The sequence below is a fragment of the Staurois parvus genome, unplaced genomic scaffold (assembly GCF_062004578.1).
Source record: "Staurois parvus isolate SC_StPar_1 unplaced genomic scaffold, SC_StPar_1.0 ptg000096l, whole genome shotgun sequence".
Classification (NCBI taxonomy): Eukaryota; Metazoa; Chordata; class Amphibia; order Anura; family Ranidae; genus Staurois; species Staurois parvus.
In genome coordinates, this window is record NW_028317892.1 from 9,766,579 (window position 1) to 9,786,042 (window position 19,464).

Sequence of the window (19,464 nt, forward strand, 5' to 3'; positions counted from 1 at the left end):
CCCTCCCCTCATTGGCTAAGACAGCAGCTGGAACCACTGACTGCCAATCACAGGCAGTGAGCCAATGAGGAGAGGCGGCAGGGCCGAGCCACGGCTCCATGTGTGAATGGATACACGGAGCAGCACCTGCTTGGGTGCCTCTGTAGCAAGCTGCTTGCTATGGGGGCACCCAGCAGGAAGGAGGAGCCAGAAGCGCTGGTAGGGACATAAGAAGAGGATCAGGACTTTGTGCAAATCTACTGCATAGAGCAGGTAAGTATAACGTTTGTTATTTAAAAAAAATTATGCCTTCAGTATTACTTTAATGTTGATTTCATATGACCACAAACCCCTCCTTAGAACCCAGGCAATTAGGGAGGCTAGTTCTTACTGTGCCCCACTAGGGCACCTAGGCCCCGCCCACAACTGCCTTAATGAAAATCTGAGGAGGTAGGCTGAGTCAGGGGCGTATTTACTACACGGCATTTGCCTTAGGCGGCATTTTTCAGGGGGGGCAGCGCCATTTTTCAGGGGGGCAACGCTGCCCCCCAAAAGACGGGATGGAAGAAGGGACACACGCAGCTTGGGGACCAGGTGGGATCTGAGAGAGGCTGCGGGCTGCTTGATGGTGTATGTAGACCCTGACTCTTGTTCCCTGGAATCTCTTCTCTCTCCGGGGTGGGGTGGGTTACCAGTGTACGGGGGGGGGGGTAGTGGAAGGCTCACTTGGAAGGGGGCAGGGGTCTTGTTGGTCAATGTCAGGCTCTCTTCAAAGGGGAGGGAGGTATTGGTCGGTGTCAGGGTCTCTCCGTTGAGGGGGGAGCCAATTGTGTTGCCTAGGAAAGCATGAAACCTAAATACACCACTGGGCTGACTGCCCTGTACTATATTGAATGGACTTCCACTGTTATCTTACCAGTAGTATCCGAATTGTAGAGATAATAGATTTACAAGCTGTAGAGCTTTCACGCCACATATACTGCCTATATAGGGACCCCTCCACATCATGCCCGCATTCTCCCTCCCTTCTACATCGACCAGAACAGCACACTACCCAGTGCCGTATTCCTGGGCGTGGCCATAGTGGCATGGGTCAGGTGACCGAGCTTGCTTGCCCGGCCTGCTTTGATTGGCTGGGGAACGGCAGCTCAGGTGACACGTCACTGACAGACTGCATATAGGCTGCGGAGCTCTTCTTGCAAAGCCTACCCGTTTGTCGTTCGCCCGGTCGTGTAGACAGTCTGCAGCTGCCATGCCTCTAGAATTCGAGCTGTGTCCCGGCCGCAAGGTGGGGGGAGATCAGCCATGCTTCATCATAGCCGAGATCGGGCAGAATCACCAGGGAGACCTGGACATCGCCAAGAAGATGATTCGCATGGCTAAGGTAAAGAACAGGGGACCCCGGCTCGTCTGGATGAGGAGGCAGTGTGGGCGCACTGATGTCCATAGGTGGACGGGGTGTCATGTGACCATCGTATGACAGCACCCAGGGCATTGAGGGGAGACAGGGAAGTGCTAATTATCAGCAGTGTGTGTCACCACTTTATTCTGTATTCCTCCAGTGTGGGTGTTCGATGAAGGATGGGAGTGGGCTGCTAGAGATTGCTGCAAAGTGTAGGGGGTGATGTATGAGCCTGCCTCTAATGCCATCATCCACCTCTGTGCACTGCCAGCTTCCAGCATCTCCATCTACTGTGTGTACATCATCCATCCATTCCAGACTATTCATCCCTCCATACTCATCTACTCGTCAATCTACTTCACATTCCTCCGCCTGCTTGGAGCCGCAGTGGCCTCTCCGCCTGCTTGGAGCCGCAGTGGCCCCTCCGCCTGCTTGGAGCCGCAGTGGCCCCTCCGCCTGCTTGGAGCCGCAGTGGCCCCTCCGCCTGCTTGGAGCCGCAGTGGCCCCTCCGCCTGCTTGGAGCCGCAGTGGCCCCTCCGCCTGCTTGGAGCCGCAGTGGCCCCTCCGCCTGCTTGGAGCCGCAGTGGCCCCTCCGCCTGCTTGGAGCCGCAGTGGCCCCTCCGCCTGCTTGGAGCCGCAGTGGCCCCTCCGCCTGCTTGGAGCCGCAGTGGCCCCTCCGCCTGCTTGGAGCCGCTCCCTCGCGCGCCCCCCCCGCCTGCTTGGAGCCGCTCCCTCGCGCGCCCCCCCCGCCTGCTTGGAGCCGCTCCCTCGCGCGCCCCCCCCGCCTGCTTGGAGCCGCTCCCTCGCGCGCCCCCTCCGCCTGCTTGGAGCCGCTCCCTCGCGCGCCCCCTCCGCCTGCTTGGAGCCGCTCCCTCGCGCGCCCCCTCCGCCTGCTTGGAGCCGCTCCCTCGCGCGCCCCCTCCGCCTGCTTGGAGCCGCTCCCTCGCGCGCCCCCTCCGCCTGCTTGGAGCCGCTCCCTCGCGCGCCCCCTCCGCCTGCTTGGAGCCGCTCCCTCGCGCGCCCCCTCCGCCTGCTTGGAGCCGCTCCCTCGCGCGCCCCCTCCGCCTGCTTGGAGCCGCTCCCTCGCGCGCCCCCTCCGCCTGCTTGGAGCCGCTCCCTCGCGCGCCCCCTCCGCCTGCTTGGAGCCGCGCCTTCTCCTTTGGCACATAGTTTCACACTATTGGCAGGAGATAGACAATCACTCACTGGGGATTGAAGCGGTATTAAACGCAAAACCAAAAGTCATATATATTTTGGCTTACCAATCAGATGTGGTGGCTGCATTAGTTTCCCTTTTTTTTTTTTTTTCCCTTTAGGCGTCTTTTTCTTTATACTTGGTTCACAGAGACTCGCACAAATACTTGCAGCCTCACCACCCACACATGCGGGACCCACAGGCTAGTGCCAATAATTCTAATTGCATGCTGCACGCACTGGCAATCACAGCCGTACTGGGAACCTTGGTTCCCGTGCGGGCTGTGATTTCCCAAGTAGTGCAGGGACTTCTTCCCTGCATGTCCTGGGACACGGAAGTCCATTCAAATGAATGGGCTCTTGTGCCCGAGCAAATTGTGGCCCGCAAATATGTGAACCAGGAGCTAGGCTACATGGTGATCCTGCTGGTAACACACTTCCTGGCTTAGGCTGGCCATACAGGGCTCTGACCCGTTGACCAGCCAGCAGGCTAACAGAAAAAATGAGGTGGATGGAGGAAATCTCCCTGCAGGGACATTGTAATCTGACAGCGGGGACTTCTATGCTGTAAGAATACACTACTCAGAACAGCAGCTGATTGGCTGCAGCCCACTAATTGTGAAACATTTTTCAACAGTCCCATTTGACAGAAGTTTATTAATGTTGTAAAGCCCTGTGCAAACTGTTGGCGCTATATCAGTCCTGTAAACGAATTGATCAACATTAGATGAGCAGGAACAGCCATAGATGGATCAAAAGGTGGACGGATTTCATCCCATGACTATCTTAAAGTGATTGTCAACTCTGCTTGTAAAACAACCCATTCAGTTTAAAATAGAAATGAAAGGTAAAACATTTTTGTAAAGATGTAAAAGCATAAACTCCTTTTTTTTTTTTTTTTTTTTTTTTTTTTTCCCTTTTCCCTCTTTTAAAGAAGTACAGCCAAAGCTCTTTTGGCTGTACTTCTCCTGTAGATCACAGGGATGAATTTAATTTTGCACTCCTGTGACTTGTTTTCAGATGACAATGGGCTATCAGCTGATGTCACTCAGCTGATCCAGGTTGGGAAAAGATCCCAACTTTAAAGTCGAGATCCAGCCCAGAGTCTGGAGCAGCACCTGGCTCAGCCTCTCAGCAATCCGATGAGAGCCTGAGCCAACTGCTCCCTCCCCCCTCTACAGCCCAGCACTCCAGTGTGAGTGCTGGGGGGCAGAGCAGAGAGCGGTGCCTGACAGTCACTGCTCTCTGCTCAGAGCAGCTGTGAAAACTCAGCAATCGGACCGATTCTGCATCCACCTATGTAAGTATGATTTAAAGAAAAACAAATTCCATACTTCTTTTAACAAGTGATCACATTCCCTCTGTTCTCAGCTGCATAAGAGCTGGGGAGCAGAAACAGCAGTACATTGCTCTTCCCAATGAATGGCTGTGCAAGGGGGGATGTCAGTGCAAGTCTGATCATTGGAGGAGAGCAGGCTGAGTTCCCAGCACCGCTAGGGAGCTGACCAGTGTGTTCTTATGTTTAGTGTGGTCAGTTTTTAATAGCAGAGGGACTGGCATGATCACCAGGGATTTCACACAAAGGAAGCAATACAAAGGGAACAGGGTACTTTTTCATACAAGTTCATAGTATAGCAGGCACGTATCAGGAATATGAAAGGTTTGGTTTACATATTCTTTAAGGATGTCTGCATTCTGGATGAAGTAGTAAAACAGACCCCTTTAGACAGCAGCATTATCAGCCTGGGGAGAGGGCAGTGTTAGTCAAGTCCATCTAAATCTGCCATTCTAACAAATTGAAGCAGACCTGCAGCACACACTTTATAAGCAGTTACAGCAAACCATTTTCCTTTTGGGGTAAATTTTCTACATAAATGAATAAAAGCTGATTATTGTAAGCACCCCAGTCAGGGTTAAATGAGCATAAAGCAGGGACCATGCAGTGGAGTCCACATGGTCCCCTATGTACCCAGCGGCTAAACCAAGATTCTTTCATTAAAAAAAAGAAAAAACTTCTTTAAAGCGCACCACTATGATTGAGACCATTAATATAAAGTGCAATCAATTCTCTCCACCTCTCAAATAAACCAGCAACTAAAAAATATATAAAAACGTATTCCTTTACTTTATGCATGAAGGTAAAAAAAAAAAACCTGTGTGCAGCAGCCCCCTTGATACTTGCCTAAGCCCCACTGCAATCCAGCAAATCTGTACGAGAGCATCAGCTTTCCTGGGACTCCTCATTGACTGAGACAATAGTGGGAGCCATTGACTCCCGCTGCTGTCAATCACAGCCAGTTAGCCAATGAGGAAAGGGGGTGGGGCTGAGCCATGGCTGTGTGTGTGTGAATAGGCATGCAGAGCAGCGGCTCAGGATTGAGCCTGCTTGAGTAGGGGCAGGAGGGAGGGGCCTAAAGAGCAGGATCTGGACTGCTCTGTGCAAAACCACTGCAAAGAGCAGGCAAATGACTTGTTTGGTTTTTTTTATTTTCTTTAACTAGTTGCCGACCGCAGATAGCCGAATGACGGCTGCACTGCGGCCGGCCAGTTCTGGGTGGACGTCATATGACGTCCCCCCAGGGGGCGCGCACCCGGCGATCTCCGTAATCGCTGTGTCCTACGGACACAGCTGATCACGAGATGTGGTAAAAGGCCGATCATACCGGCCTTTTACCACTTGATCAGCGGTGTCCAATGACACGCTGATCACAGGGAAATGCAAGTGCCGGTTCTCAACTGCACTTTCCTCACGCTGTCAGATCGTGAGGAAAGTACTGCCGGCAGTTGTCAGAGCGAGGATCGGCACCGATCATCAGGGCCACTGATGATCAGTGCCCTGATGATCGGTGCCCAGCAGTGCCACCCACAAGTTCCGCCCACCTGTGCCCAGCAGTGCGCCCACTAGCTCCGCCCACCTGTGCCCACCCACCAGTGCCCACCCACCAGTGCTGCCAGTCAGTGCCCAGCGGTTGTGCCAGTCAGTGCCCAGCAGTGATGCCAGTCAGTGCCATCTATCAGTACCCATCATCAGTGTCACCTATCAGTGCCGCCTATCAGTGCCACCTCATTAGTGCTGCCTATCAGTGCCACCTCATTAGTGCTGCCTATCAGTGCCACCTCATTAGTGCTGCCTATCAGTGCCCTTTAGTGCTACCTATCAGTGCCGCCTATCAGTGCCCATCAGTGCTGCCTCATCAACACACATCAGTGAAGGAGAAAAAATACCTGTTTGAAAATTTTTATAATAGAAACAAAGAAACTTTTTTTTTTCAAATTTTTTGCAATTTTTAATTTATAGCGCAAAAAGTAAAGCGCCCAGTGGCGATTAAATACCACCAAAAGAAAGCTCTATTTGTGAGAAAAAAATGATCAAAATTTCATATGGGTACAATGTTGCATGACCGCGCAATTGTCAATCAAAGTGCGGCAGCGCTGAAAGCTGAAAATTGGCCTGGTAAGGAAGGGGGTATAAGTGCCTGGTAGGCAAGTGGTTAATATCCCTATAATCAAAATCTATAATAAAGTGCCCAATGTATATTTACAGTGTTATAAGTCCGTAAATCATGGCTTGACAATTCCCAGGTCACCATGGTGACCAGAAACCACGCCCTGGCGCCTGGGCCCCTGTCAGCCCACACTGCTCTGTTGTCCCCCACCCCACATCCTCGTCCGGCACCTCTCCCCTGCCCCACAGAGTGGAACCCAGCATTCCGTGACTCCCGGAGTCTCCCCTATCCCTCCATGTGCACAGTCCAGGCGGAACACAGCTGCACAGCTCCACGAAAGCCAGGCCCCCTACCCCTAGAGCCCATGGAGCGCAGAATGCTGCTTCCCGTACAAACTGCCCCATCCACACCACGGAGCCCTTCAACTGTGGCACTGCTCCATACCAGAAGACCAGAGTCAGCAGGGCCACCAAGTCCCGCCACCTGTGCGATAGCGGACAGTCCCACCTTCAGCATGGCGTCGACCCTCCCCCCAACCAATCGCAACAACCAGACTCACAGCAGGAGGAGCCACTGCTGGACAGGTGAAAGCTGTCCCACTGCCCTCTGTTCATGCTGTCTCCCACCTGTGTCGCTGTCCCCTACCCATCCTGCTGCCCCCCATCTGTGATGCTGCTCCCCACATGCCTCCTCCTGTGATGGCCCCCTGCCTATCCCGCTGCCCCCCCTACTGTGACGCTGCCCCCCACCTGTCCCATTGCCCCCTTCCATGACAAATCTCCCACCTTGGCTCCTAACTTCTTTAGCTGGCTCCTAGATTCAAAGCAAATTTGTCAAGCCTTGCCATAAATAGTTAAAAGTCCCATGTTAAATGGTTTGCCTCAACTCTGACACTGTCTGGACAGCTTGTTAAAGCAAGCTGAAAAATAACAGACCTAGCCCTCAATCCTACGGGAGTATTTAAGCTCATGGCCATGTGAGCGCCATGTTTTACCCACGCAGGATGCACAGGTGTTCAGTGCATCCCCATGCAGGCAGACCCAGTGATATTGACACTGCTTTTTCATAAAGGTGAAACTGGGATGATCCTGTTCCTCTTAGGGTGTGGTGCTATTTTCTGATCAGATATCTTTTGTATCCAGCTCATGATTTATTAAATGTATTACATCTATGTGCAACCCATAAACCCCAAATGTATTTCCTTCTGTATATTTCTACGTTCTAAGTTAAAGCTCCAGGCTCCTTATTTGATAAAAGCAGTGCATTCTGTGTGGCTGATGGTTAGCTGGACAAGAGAAGTGCATCTCCACAGCTGGAAAACAGAAAACATGGAACCGCAAGCAATCATCTAAAAATGTGACCGGTCATATATATGAAAAAATGCACTCACTGAGCATATGCTATAGGTACAGCCTAGGCCCTTCACACAGGCGCCTTCCACTTTGACCAGCAAGGGCTATGTGAGCTGATCCCCTGCCGATCGGAGCACAACGGGGCGGTTGACAGGTCTGATCAGTTTATGCAGTGTAATCATGGACAGACCCTGCTCTGCTCTATGGGTGGCTGGGAATAAACTGACTCCATTGTCAGTTTATACTCAATTGTCTCCAATCCGTTCTGCCCAAACAGAAGAAGCATTCTATTTTTTTGGCGGGCCTAATTGGACCTGGGGGTAGGCAGGTGTAAATGGTCCTTAGGAATGCATGGACCATATGATCAGGTCTGCCTGAAAAACTGATAGGTGGACCTAATCAGATTGCCCATGTGAAAGGGCCCTAATGCAGGCCATAGACGGTTCATTTATCGGCCAAAAAACAAAACATCGGTCGTTCTGTTGCCACCAATGATTCCGAAAATCGTCCATCTTTCGTACATTTTCCAGCATGACCGATAAAAGAAATGAGGAGGAACCGCGAAAAACGGCCGACATTGCCCCACTAACGGTGCGAATATTGGCCGATTATTCTTTCAGATGAAAATTTGGGCCGATAAACGAACAGTCTATGGCCTGCATTACTACTGCTAGCTGATTGAAAGAAAAAAAAAACTGCATCACATGTGAAGAATTACGTGTATGTAGGACTGAAACTAATCGCTAATCCATTATAAAAATTGTCAACTATTTTCATTATCAATTAGTTGGCCTGCTTACAGAATGCATTATTTGTTTACATGTCAGTATACACAGTGCAGCACACATTCAGCTCAGTACAGTGGTCATACATGTCAGTGCCTGAAAAAATGTGAAAGTGTGAAGAGCAATGCCTACTGGGACATATAGTCCTGGGCAAAAGAAGGAAGTGATGTAAGGGCTCTCTGCAGCTAAGATCCGCATCTGAACCCAGAGAAGCTGGAGGCCGATGGACTGAAGGGTAAAGTAAGGCATTACAGTTATACAAGTTTACCAATATTGTGCATTCTATTTAAAAATGATTACTTCCATGCAAAGTCTCAGCCTTTAGTAATACTCCAACACAAAGATGTATATCCTCCCCCACCCTTAATGTAGCTTCACATCTGAATCCCAGTTAAAATATCCTACTTCTGGATAAAGAGAGATATTATGTGTGTGGGTTTTATGATTTTCTGTTTCATAATATTAATTAATTTATCTACAGCATTTGTTTTTGTACAATAAAGATGATGCAAAAAGCATGCTGCTGCTACTGAATGTCTTAATGACAGCAGGCTTAGGGAGCTTGTATCATGCATAATGTCTTGAAATCTGCAAAACTGTGTCTTAGGTTTTTTTTTTTTTTTATTTTGTAAATAAAAATTCTGATCGGAGTCTGATGGTATGTATCAGATTCAACTTCTTTATAAGTTTATAGCTCTCTTCTGTTATTCTGAGAGTGGGTTAGATATTTTGTTCCCAAACCATATAGTTGGTTAGATTTACCATTGCATATAGATATTCAAGAATAATTTAGGTTTTCTTTTTAAAACTTTACATATTAACTAAATTGAACGCCACACTTTTTCTGTTCTGATTTTAAAAAGTGTACAGTTGTGTAATTAGATTTTAATTCTGCAATTGGTGTGTAAAGTTTGTTTAAATTATTATAAGTAAAAGAATAAAAATGTATATTGAGGTTTTTTACCTGATTTAATTTAAGCAATAATCAACCAGCTACTACTTGATTATAAAAATAATCGTTCGTTGCAGCCCTATACATGTGAATTGGAGGGCATTTTCATATGTGTTTCCAAAGCCAGTCAGAGGTGGCATTTCTGGAGCTTGGGAGGTGATCGGATTCCTGCTCTTCCAATGGTAGTCTGGGTGTATAGTGCTTGGCTAGACTCTTATTAGATTTTAGGGAGATCTCCAGTTTTTTGGCACTGTTCATTTGCAATGACCCCCAAGGAAACTGATTATGTGATTTAGGTCTGTTGACTTGATTCTAGCAAATCCTACACACACGATTCAAAAAATGAAAAATTCCTGGATAGCTACTTGAGAGAAGATTGACACTGCCTTCAACAGGAAACACAAACCAGAGAGATTAAAAAGCCCCTCCCTTCCCCTCATCCTCAGTAGTTTGTTTTTTTTGTTTATTTTTCACAATCCAGGGGTACACTTCAACATATTTTGTTTCCCTTGGCTCTGATAATTGTTGGGGCCCATCTTAGGTGACTAGGTCCTGGTCTGCCTGTAATTCTGGTCAGGTTCCTTACCCAAGTTTTTTTTTTTTTTTTTTTTTTTTTTTTTTTTTTTTTTTTTTCTTCCCCCTGAAGATGTGCTGGACCTTGCTGCTTGACTACAGGCAACTCCATCAGCCATGCTGCTTTTATGTCCTTTTCCTTCTGATTCAGTAGTGGCACTGGTGGTCATTCCTTCCCATTTTTTTCTGGAAGTATAGTGCCCTTGGGAAAGTCCCTTGTATGGTAGGCCAAAGAGGATAAAGATGACACTCGTTCCAGAACCGGAAGATGACACACTTCCCAATGTGCACTTCCTCCTGGGCCACTTAAAGCGGTAGTAAGCTGCTACGAAAAAAAATCAAAACCCCTGTAGGTTTAGGTCATAATGTACTGGTATGCACCTCATACTAGCACATTATGACACTTATCTGGACATGGGGTCCTCCAGCACAGCTCCTGGGCACATCCATCTTCACTCCGTCTTCCTTTCCGGGTTTGCAGAGTCTGGCTCTATGAATGACCAGGGCCACGATAACGTCATTCCCACCCATGCACGCGGGAGCCCTGGCATGGAGCTCTAAATGTACGACAGGGGTATGCCGCCTCTTCAGAGTGCATGTGCCGGTGATGTCACTGGCTGCATGCTGTGTGCATATCTTTTAGGGCAAGTGTAGGAGATATTCCCTGTACTTACATGCAAGCCATATTACAGGCTTGCCTGTAGGTACAAGTTAAAAAGCGGACTTCCACTTTAAAGCATGAGTGCCTACACTCCGGCGTGGTTCTATTCGCGGTACTGATTGCTGAGGGACTGATATCAGGGGTCATTGGGCCTGTGAATACTACAGGCGTGGAGGACCTACTGTTGTGGGTCCTAGGCTGTGTGCATGGCTCTGACAGCAAGCCTCCTAATGAATCCCCCCTCTATGGAGCAAGGTGGGGAGCTGTCACAGAGCAATAAAGCCTCCTGGGCAGGTTAGGTTTTGGGGTCCATCTCTATTTTTCAGACCTGTACTTCCTAAGGTAAGCTCATACCAATTACCTTGTGATTTATTGCTTTAGATTACTGGGCTCTTACCTTTTTTTTGTTTTTCTTATATTGTAAGGTAGTATAACAGTTTATGAATGTGGTGGTTGTAAAATTAAGCTTTTTGATTCATATAGCAAGCTTTGTATGAGAAATATATACTGCTCATAGTTGGATTAGAATCTGTTTGCATAGGATTTTTATGGTGTCCAAGTGTGGGGGATCTGATGTGCTTGGGATTGTACGTTTTCAGTTGTCCTTTGTTTGGCTTGCCTTGTAATGGTGAATTCACATGTGGCTGTAGGTTGTGCTGTCATGGCTAATTTATTCCACTTGTCCTTACATAGTTTGTCTGACTGAAAGACAAGTCCATCCAGTTCAACCATGAAAAAAATAAATTATAATCCTATACCCACAGTTGATCCAGAGGAAGGCAAAAAACCCAGCAAAGCATGATCCAGTTTGCCCCTGCAGGGAAAAAAATACTTCCTGATCTCCCGAGAGGCAATCCGATATTCCCTTGATCAACTTTAACTATAAATGTTAGTATCCAGTTATATTCTGTGTATCCAAGAAAGAATCCAGGCCTTTTTTTTAAAGCAATCCACTGAGCTGGCCAGAACCAACTCTTCAGGGAGTCTATTCCACATTCTCACAGCCCTTACTGTGAAGAAACCTTTCCGTATTTGGAGATTAAATTTCTTTTCCTCCAGACGTAAAGAGTGCCCCCTTGTCCTCTGTGATGACCTCAGGGTGAATAACTCTACACAGAGTTCGCTATATGAACCACTGATGGATTTATACATGTTGATCATATCCCCCCTTAATCTCCTCTTCTCAGGAGAGAATAAATTCAGTTCCTCTAATCTTTCCTCATAGCTGAGCTCCTCCATGCCTCTTATCAGTTTGGTTGCCCTTCTCTGTACTTTCTCCAGTTCCCCAATGTTCTTTTTGTGAATTGGTGCCCAAAACTGAACTGCATATTCCAGATGAGGTCTTACTAATGATTTGTACAGGGGTAATATGATCTCTCTCTCTGGAGTCTATACCTCTTTTAATACAAGAGAGGATTTTGCTCACTTTAGAAACCACAGCTTGGCATTGCATGCCATTATTAAGCTTGTGATCTACCAGAACTCCCAGATCCTTCACCATTGATTCCCCCAGTTGTACCCCCCTAGTATGTATGATGCATGCATATTCTTAGCCCCCAAGTGCATCACCTTACATTTGTCAACATTAAACCTCATTTGCTACATAGTTGTCCAATTAAACAGTGCATTGAGGTCGGCTTGTAAATTGGAGACATCCTGTATATTCCACTGCACAGCTTGGTGTCATCTGCAAAGACTGAAATGGTATTTTTAATCCCAAACCCTATATTGTTTATAAATTAAAAAGTAAGGTTCCCAACACTGAACCTTGGGGTACACCACTGACAACCCCAGACCATTCAGAGTATGAATCATTAACCACTACTCTCTGATTAAGATCTTTTAGCCAGTTTTCCAAGTCTGTAGACTTTACCTTACACATTAGCCATGTGTGGGGAACTGTGAAGCGCTTTTGCAAAATCCAAGTATACCACGTCCACCGCCACCCCTCTGTACAAGGTTTTGCTCACCTCCTCCTAAAAAGAAATCTGATTTGGAAACTTCTGTCTTTCATGAATCCATGCTGTCTGTTGCTTAAAATATCTTTTTCCAGCAAGAGCTCATCTGTGGTCTTTTATTTAACTTCCATAGTTGGGAATATACTGGAGTTTAACAGGTCTATAATTACTTGGTAAAGATTTTGACCCCTTTTTTAAATATAGGCACTACTTTGGCCTTGTGCCAATCCAGTGGTACTATGCTAGTCATTAGTCCCTAAAAATAAACAATGGCTTTAAAATGACAGAGCTCAACTCTTTTTTAAGGACCTGTGGGTGTATGCCATCCAGTCCAAGTGCTTTATTCACCTTTTATTCTGCCTAAATATTTCTGGGTCATATCAATTGTGAGTCAATGTGGATCAGCTGGAGCTGTGTCAATACCATGCCCATTATGGACAAGAGCTCCCCCATGCTCCTTTGTATACACAGAGCTGAAGAAGGTATTTAATTTGCCTTCTTTGTCCCCAGTCACCCACTCAAGATTATTTTGTAAAGGACCTACATGCTTGGACCTGACCTTTTTTTACTATTAATATATTTGAAGAATTGTGGGGGGTTTGTCCTATCTTTTGCAATCTGTCGTTCATTTTCAATTTTTGCGGCCTTTATTTCCTTTTTGCATGCTCTGTTATTCTTTGTAATATTTAAACGATGATGGAGCTCCTTCATTTTTATATTTAATAAAAGCTTTTCTTATCTATAGCTTTTTTCACTTTGGCCGTAAGCCACAAAGGTTTGATTTTTAGCCTTTTAAACTTGTTGCCCATTGGAATATATTTTGCAGTGTTTAGTCTTTTTGAAGAACTCCATGTTATGTTCATCGATGCCAATATTCCTTCCCAGTCTAAGTCTTGGAGTGTAGCTCTCAGCCTTGGAAAATTAGTTCTCTTAAAGTTGAGCATTTTTATTTTTTCGTATATGCTTGATAGTTACAGCTAACAATAAATATTATGCTATGGTCACTGCTACCTAGAGGGTTTTTATATGGACATTCGTAATAAGCGCTGCATGGTTTGAGATTACTAGGTCCAGCAGAGCATCATTCCTAGTTGGGGACGCTATGAACTGTACCATAAAATTGTCCTGTAGTAGGTTTATAAATTTTTGCCTTTTAACTGTTCCTTCAGTACCATTACTCCAGTCAATTTCCGGGTAGTTAAAATCCCCCATTATTATCATCGTCCCAGCCCTTTTGATCTGTGCAAGGAGCTGAGTCTCCACCTTCTCATGAACACTGAGAGGCCAATAACTCCATTGATTACCTTTGTGGTACGCATCTCCATGTGTAGTTCCACCCATAATACTTCAGCCTCATCACTCTCCATCAACTAGGTCCTCTTTCACACTTGCTCTGAAGATCACTTCTCACAGACACACCACCACCTTTCCTTTTTACCCTTTCTCTCCGAAAGAGTACATAGCCCGGAATATTAATGACTCGGTCATGTGAAGAATAAAGTCAAGATTCAGCAATACCAATTAAATCATAGTTCTGTTCATGCACCAAAGCTTCCAACTAGTCTGTTTTGCTTGGCAGACTTCTGGCATTGGTGAACAAACACTTTAATCCATTGACAACTTGTGCACACGTATTTTGCATATTTTTTTTATTTTAATACAAATGGTACCAATTCCAATGGTTGGTTGTAACATGGGAACCTTCTTATCTGCCATAGCCCCCCCTCATCTTTCCCCATTCCACCCACCAATAAGGAATGACCCCTGTCTGATCTGTCTGCCCCATTATAATCTAATTCTCTCTCCCCCTCGATCCTAGTTTAAATACCCCTCCAGCCTTCCCATAAACCTCTCCCCCAGCACAGCAGACCCCCTTCCATTTAGGTGCAAACCATCTTTAGCATATAGGTTGCACCCCAATGAAAAGCCATTCTGTTCTAGAAACCCAAATCCTTCCCACTTACACCAGGTCTTTAGCCATGCATTGAGTTCTCTAATCTCCCCCTGTCTTTCCTGAGTTGCACATGGCACAGGTAATATTTCAGAGACTATCACCTTGGAGGTCCTTCCCTTCAAATTTACCTGACCCTATTTCACCAGCGGGACAAACAACTTATCGGATTATGCATGCCTTGCCATTTCTCTGTACGCATCAAAATGTTTTATGAAACACACCTCTTCCAGCATGGTAAAATGTTAATTGCTATCACCTGCACGTAATCTAACCTCATCTAGTTACCACTTACTCTTTATCTGCTCTAGACAAAGTCCCAGGGATTGTGGGATCGTTTTGTCACAGGAAGTTTGTCTTTAGCCTACAGACAGGGATCATGCATTAAACTCTGCACTAGCAGCTTGCCTTAAGATTCAAAGAAACCTCTGACACTGGAATATGAAGCTACCGTATATTCTTTTATCTATTTCAGCTCTGGAAAAATTCCCCCCTTCCTGATCAGGACATTTTTTTTTTTTTGCGATCCGGCACTGCGTTACTTTAACTTACAATTGCACAGTCATGCAGTGCTTTTGTACCCTAATGAAATTTTGTCCTTTTTATCCACAAATAGAGCTTTCATTCTTTTGGTGGTATTTGATCAGCTTTTTTTTTTTTTTACTTTTTGCATTCTAAACAAAGATCGCCAACTTTGGGGAAAAAACCCAATATTTATTTTTTTTACTATAAAACATATCCAATAAGGTTTTAAATCAAATTTCTTCATAAATTTAGGCCAAAATATATTCTGCTACATATTTTTGGTTAAATCCCAATAAGTGTGTGTTTGCGCAAACGTTCTAGCGTCTACAAACTGACATACTAGGTTTTTTTTTTTCTATACTAGTGATGGTGGTGATCAACAACCTATAGTGGGACTGCAATATTGCAGCAGACATTTTTACACTGACACTTTGTGGGAACCAGTGACACTAATACAGTGATAATTGTAAAAAAAATACTTATTACTGTACTATTGACACTGGTTGGGAATGGGTTAACATCTAGGGTGATCAAAGGGTTAAGTGTGTGCCTAGCTATGTGTTTGGTGTACGCTAGGTGGTGCTGAAGCAAGGAGAAGTAATGGATCGTGTTCCCAGCTCTGCAGGGAAACACGATCGGTCACTCCCTCCTGTCACAACAGAGCTGTGCCTATGTAAACATGGGTACAGCTCTGTTCTTCTTTCCTGCCTCATGATCCGTGGGAGCCGGTGAACATTCGTTCGCTGGGACTCGCAGTTTGGTTTCTGCTGTGAGTGGCACGCCCCTGTGAGGCAGAAGTGCAAAATCGCATATACATACTTTATTTTGCACAGGAGAGCCTCATTGAATCAGTAAAACTGCTATAGGATGGGGGTAAAGTGGTTAAAGATTGTACAGACCAACAAAGAATTTTGATAGCCCTGTTGGTCCAAAAAAGAGCTGGATCTCTGCTCTGAAGTCTTTGGCAGTTGGTTATCCCTGGACTCTATGGAGTCCAGATTTATTATCACAGGAACCTGTGTTCCATCTGAATTCTTGGCTGTTCCGCCTGCTGGCCTAGAGGCTGAGAAGAGGATTCTTGGGGAAAGGGGGATTACCACCCTTCTCCTTAGCTGTAAAGTGAATACATGGAAACTATACGCTAAAGTTTGGAAAGTTTTTATTCCTGGCAAAAAAGACATTCAGTCATATTCAATTTCTACAGTCCTAGTTTAACTCCAGGAAGAAGTTTGTTGCCCAGTACCCTTAAAGTGGTATTAAAGGTTCAGCTTTTTTTAAGAGTCATATTTACCTGCCCTATGCAGTGGTTTTGCACAAAGCAAGCTTGTCTTCTTGGGTCCCCCACTGGCAATCCTGGCACCTCCCCCTTGACCACTGCCCCAGTAATAGCCCAGCTCTGTGTCTATAAGACACAGAGCCATGGCTCAGCCCTGGTCCCTGCTGTCTCCTCATTGGCTCACTGACTGACAGAAGTGGGAGCCAATGAGGAGAGGGAAATCCGAGAACAGTCGAGGCTCTCGTGCATATCGCTGGATCGAGAGGGAACACAGGTGAGTATTATGGGGCTTTAGGGGGAGCAGAACATAGTTAGTTTTTTTGTTTTTTTTTGTTTTTTTGTTTTTTTTTTCTTTCATTGAATGCATGAAGGTAAAAAAAAAAACAGCCTTTACAACCAGTTTGTGTAGGTGGAGGCATTTTTGGGTTTTCTGGACAAAGATCTATCCAACTTCTAGCTTTATATAGTGGTCCCTGCTAAGGGCTTCAGTGCCTCCTAAAGTACCATGGCTTGATGGGAATTTTCAGCATTAATCATTTCTGGCCTGTTACTGTCTGCTAATATTAAAGCTCCTCAAGGTCAATGGCTCCATCAGGAGCAGAGAGGACAGGTTCTTCAAGCTGGTTGAACAAAAAAGTATAAGGTATGGCCTGCCTTAGATTTTCTAAAACTATATAATACACACTTGTCTCTCAAATTACCCTGTATCCAATCAGGCAGGCCCTTGCACTACATGGTTGATGGCTGGTCTAAAGGAGATTGTACAATTAAAATTGGGTTGTATAGTGTATGGTGAGCTTTACCAACATCCAGGGACCCGCTTCTCTTTTCTTTTACAAAGAGTTTTATTATGGAATAGGTAACAGCAGCGAATCGAGTCAAAAACAGATACATTGACCAACAGGAATGAAACATATAAGGGATTTGATGAGTAATACAGAATATGTACTGATGAAAAGACATGAAAATAAACTGCGTACACAAGTGCCGTATATATAATAATAAAACAATAAAAGGGCAAAAACACAAATTGCAAAAATGAGACCTTTAGAGACCAATGACATAATAAACTCTAAGGAAAAATTGTCACTATATCCGCATACAGAAGGTGAGAAAGACAGGAAATGGAGCCTCTCTGAATAAAGATAGGTACTCCACACGCAGGGCTCTCAAAGGAGTCCAGTATTGCTGGTACAGCACTCAAAGCAGAAATCACAATCGGCACAAATGGCATAAAAACAGACTAGACAAAAGGAAAGAGAGGAACGAAGAGAAAGGAAACCAACACAAAACAAAGAAAAGGGCTCCAGGGGGACCACTGCAAAAAAAAGAATAAACTGATATGTAAATTTTATATCGACAAAAGGGACTGGTCGAATCTCGACAGTTGAGCTATATCAAGCAAAGGACGCCATGTCTGCAGAAATTTTGTGTGGGTGTCTGTCAGCTTTTCGTTAACAATTATAAAGTTCATCTGGTTTTTGACAGCCTCGAAGCTGAGGGGAGTCTTCCAAGACCTCGCGATCATCAGCTTGGTGCCCATGAATAGGTGCGAAGCCAGCTGCCATTTGGGACGAAGTAGACCCACTAATGGTTTAAATAAAAGCGCTTCATACAGGTTGTGCTTAATGTCTGAGTGAAACATAGTGCGGAGAAGGGCATAAACTCTGATCCACAGTCTGCAAACCTTGGGGCAAGTCCACCAAATATGGACCATAGTGCTCATTTGTTGACAACCCCGAAAGCAAGTCGGGGAATATGTGGGGATAAAACGAGCCAGATGAGCAGACGTGCAATACCATCTATAAAGAACCTTATAGGCATTTTCTAGAATAACATTCCTAGAACATTTAGATAATGCTTGGGTCATAGTCCGCCAATCCTGCTGATCTAGAATGCCCCCGAGTTCCGACTGCCAACGCTGATAAGAACGGACTGGAGGTGTTCTATGAGAAATAATGGAGTAGACCAGGGAGATTAAGCCCGGAGCATGGGGTCTATGTCTACATTGACTTTCAAAGGGGGTCAACCTGTAGGGTCCCAAATGCATCTGTATTAATGTATTGATAAAGTGGCAGAGGTGAAGGTAGCCAAAATGTTCCCGCAATGAGATATCGTAAGAAGAGCGCAAAGTTTCAAAGGTGAGTATCTATCTGAGTGAGCATTGAATGTACATCGTGGAAGCCATTTGCTTTCCACCAAGCAAACTGTCCAGGATTGTCACGACCTGGTGGAAATAAAGGGTTATGTAGCAACTGTAGTAACGGTAAATGGGCAGAAATGAGGCCAGCTGAATATTTAATAGAATCCCAAAGACGAAGCGTTAGCGTCGGCGTCAGACTAAGGGATGAAGGTCGATGAGTAGAAGGAAGCCACGGCAAAGAAGAGTGTTATTGGGTGGGAGTCCATCAAGTCTACAGTAGCCCACAAGGGCAAATGATATGCATGGAGATGGGCTAAGGGGGCAATATTGGCCGCCAGATAGTAAGACTGAAGGTTTGGAACAGATAACCCACCCTCTGTCTTACGAGCAAATAAGATTTGTTTGCTAATTCTGGGTCGAAAGGAACTCCATATGAAAGACAGGAGTTTTCGCTGATGAATACGCAATATGTGAGGGAACAGGGACTGGTATAACTCGAAACACATACAACAATTTGGGAAGATAAGTGATTCTACCGAACCACGAAAGCGGATAGTGAAACCAGGAGGACAACATCTCTGGCAAGTCATTAAAAACAGCGGGGAAATTAGCCCGGTAAAGTCCATCGTAATTTGGAGTGAGCTTAATTCCTAAATACGGCAAGGCTGAGAGCCATTGAAAAGGGAACAAATGTTTCAGAGTCTCCAAAAGTGATGGTGAGAGGGTAATTGACATAGCCTTGGATTTGGCTGGGTTGACATGGAGACCTGAGAGAACTGCAAAGGAATCCAAAACCGCAAGTAGGTTTGGCAAAGTAACCCCGGGTTCGTAACTGACAACAATACATCGTCAGCGAACATGGTTAACTTCTGTTGGGAACCAGTTACATCTATTCTCTTAATATCAGGATGCATACGAATGGCTTCTGCCCAAGGTTCCAAAGCCAAGATAAATAGTATGGGAGAAAGTGGGCAACCTTGTCTAGTTCCCCTGCCAATCGGGAACGTTGACTCAAAACCATAATATTTGAGTTTTGCATGAGGGGACGTATATAGCGAGGAAATCCAACACAAGAACGAGGGACCAAAGCTAAAATGGTGAAGGACCGACATGAGATAAGGCCAGGACAAAGTGTCAAAGGCCTTGTTGATATCTAGAGATAGGAGCATCATATCAATTTTGCGAGTATGGGCCAAATGTAACTGTAAAATGCGTCTGATGGCATCTCCGGCTTGTCTGTGGGGGACGAAACCCACCTGGTCCTTCG

General features: G+C 45.7%; 1 protein-coding gene across 1 annotated transcript in view; it reads left to right on the top strand.

Moving 5' to 3' along the window:
* Positions 1-1,133: 1,133 nt before the first annotated feature.
* The window catches only part of NANS (N-acetylneuraminate synthase), a 53,080-nt gene continuing 34,749 nt past the window's right edge, over positions 1,134-19,464 (top strand). Inside the window, exon 1 of the mRNA XM_089670889.1 lies at positions 1,134-1,363. Within this exon, the coding sequence (XP_089527015.1) occupies positions 1,232-1,363 (132 nt within the window). The 5' untranslated portion in view covers positions 1,134-1,231. The remainder of the gene's footprint in view (positions 1,364-19,464) is intronic.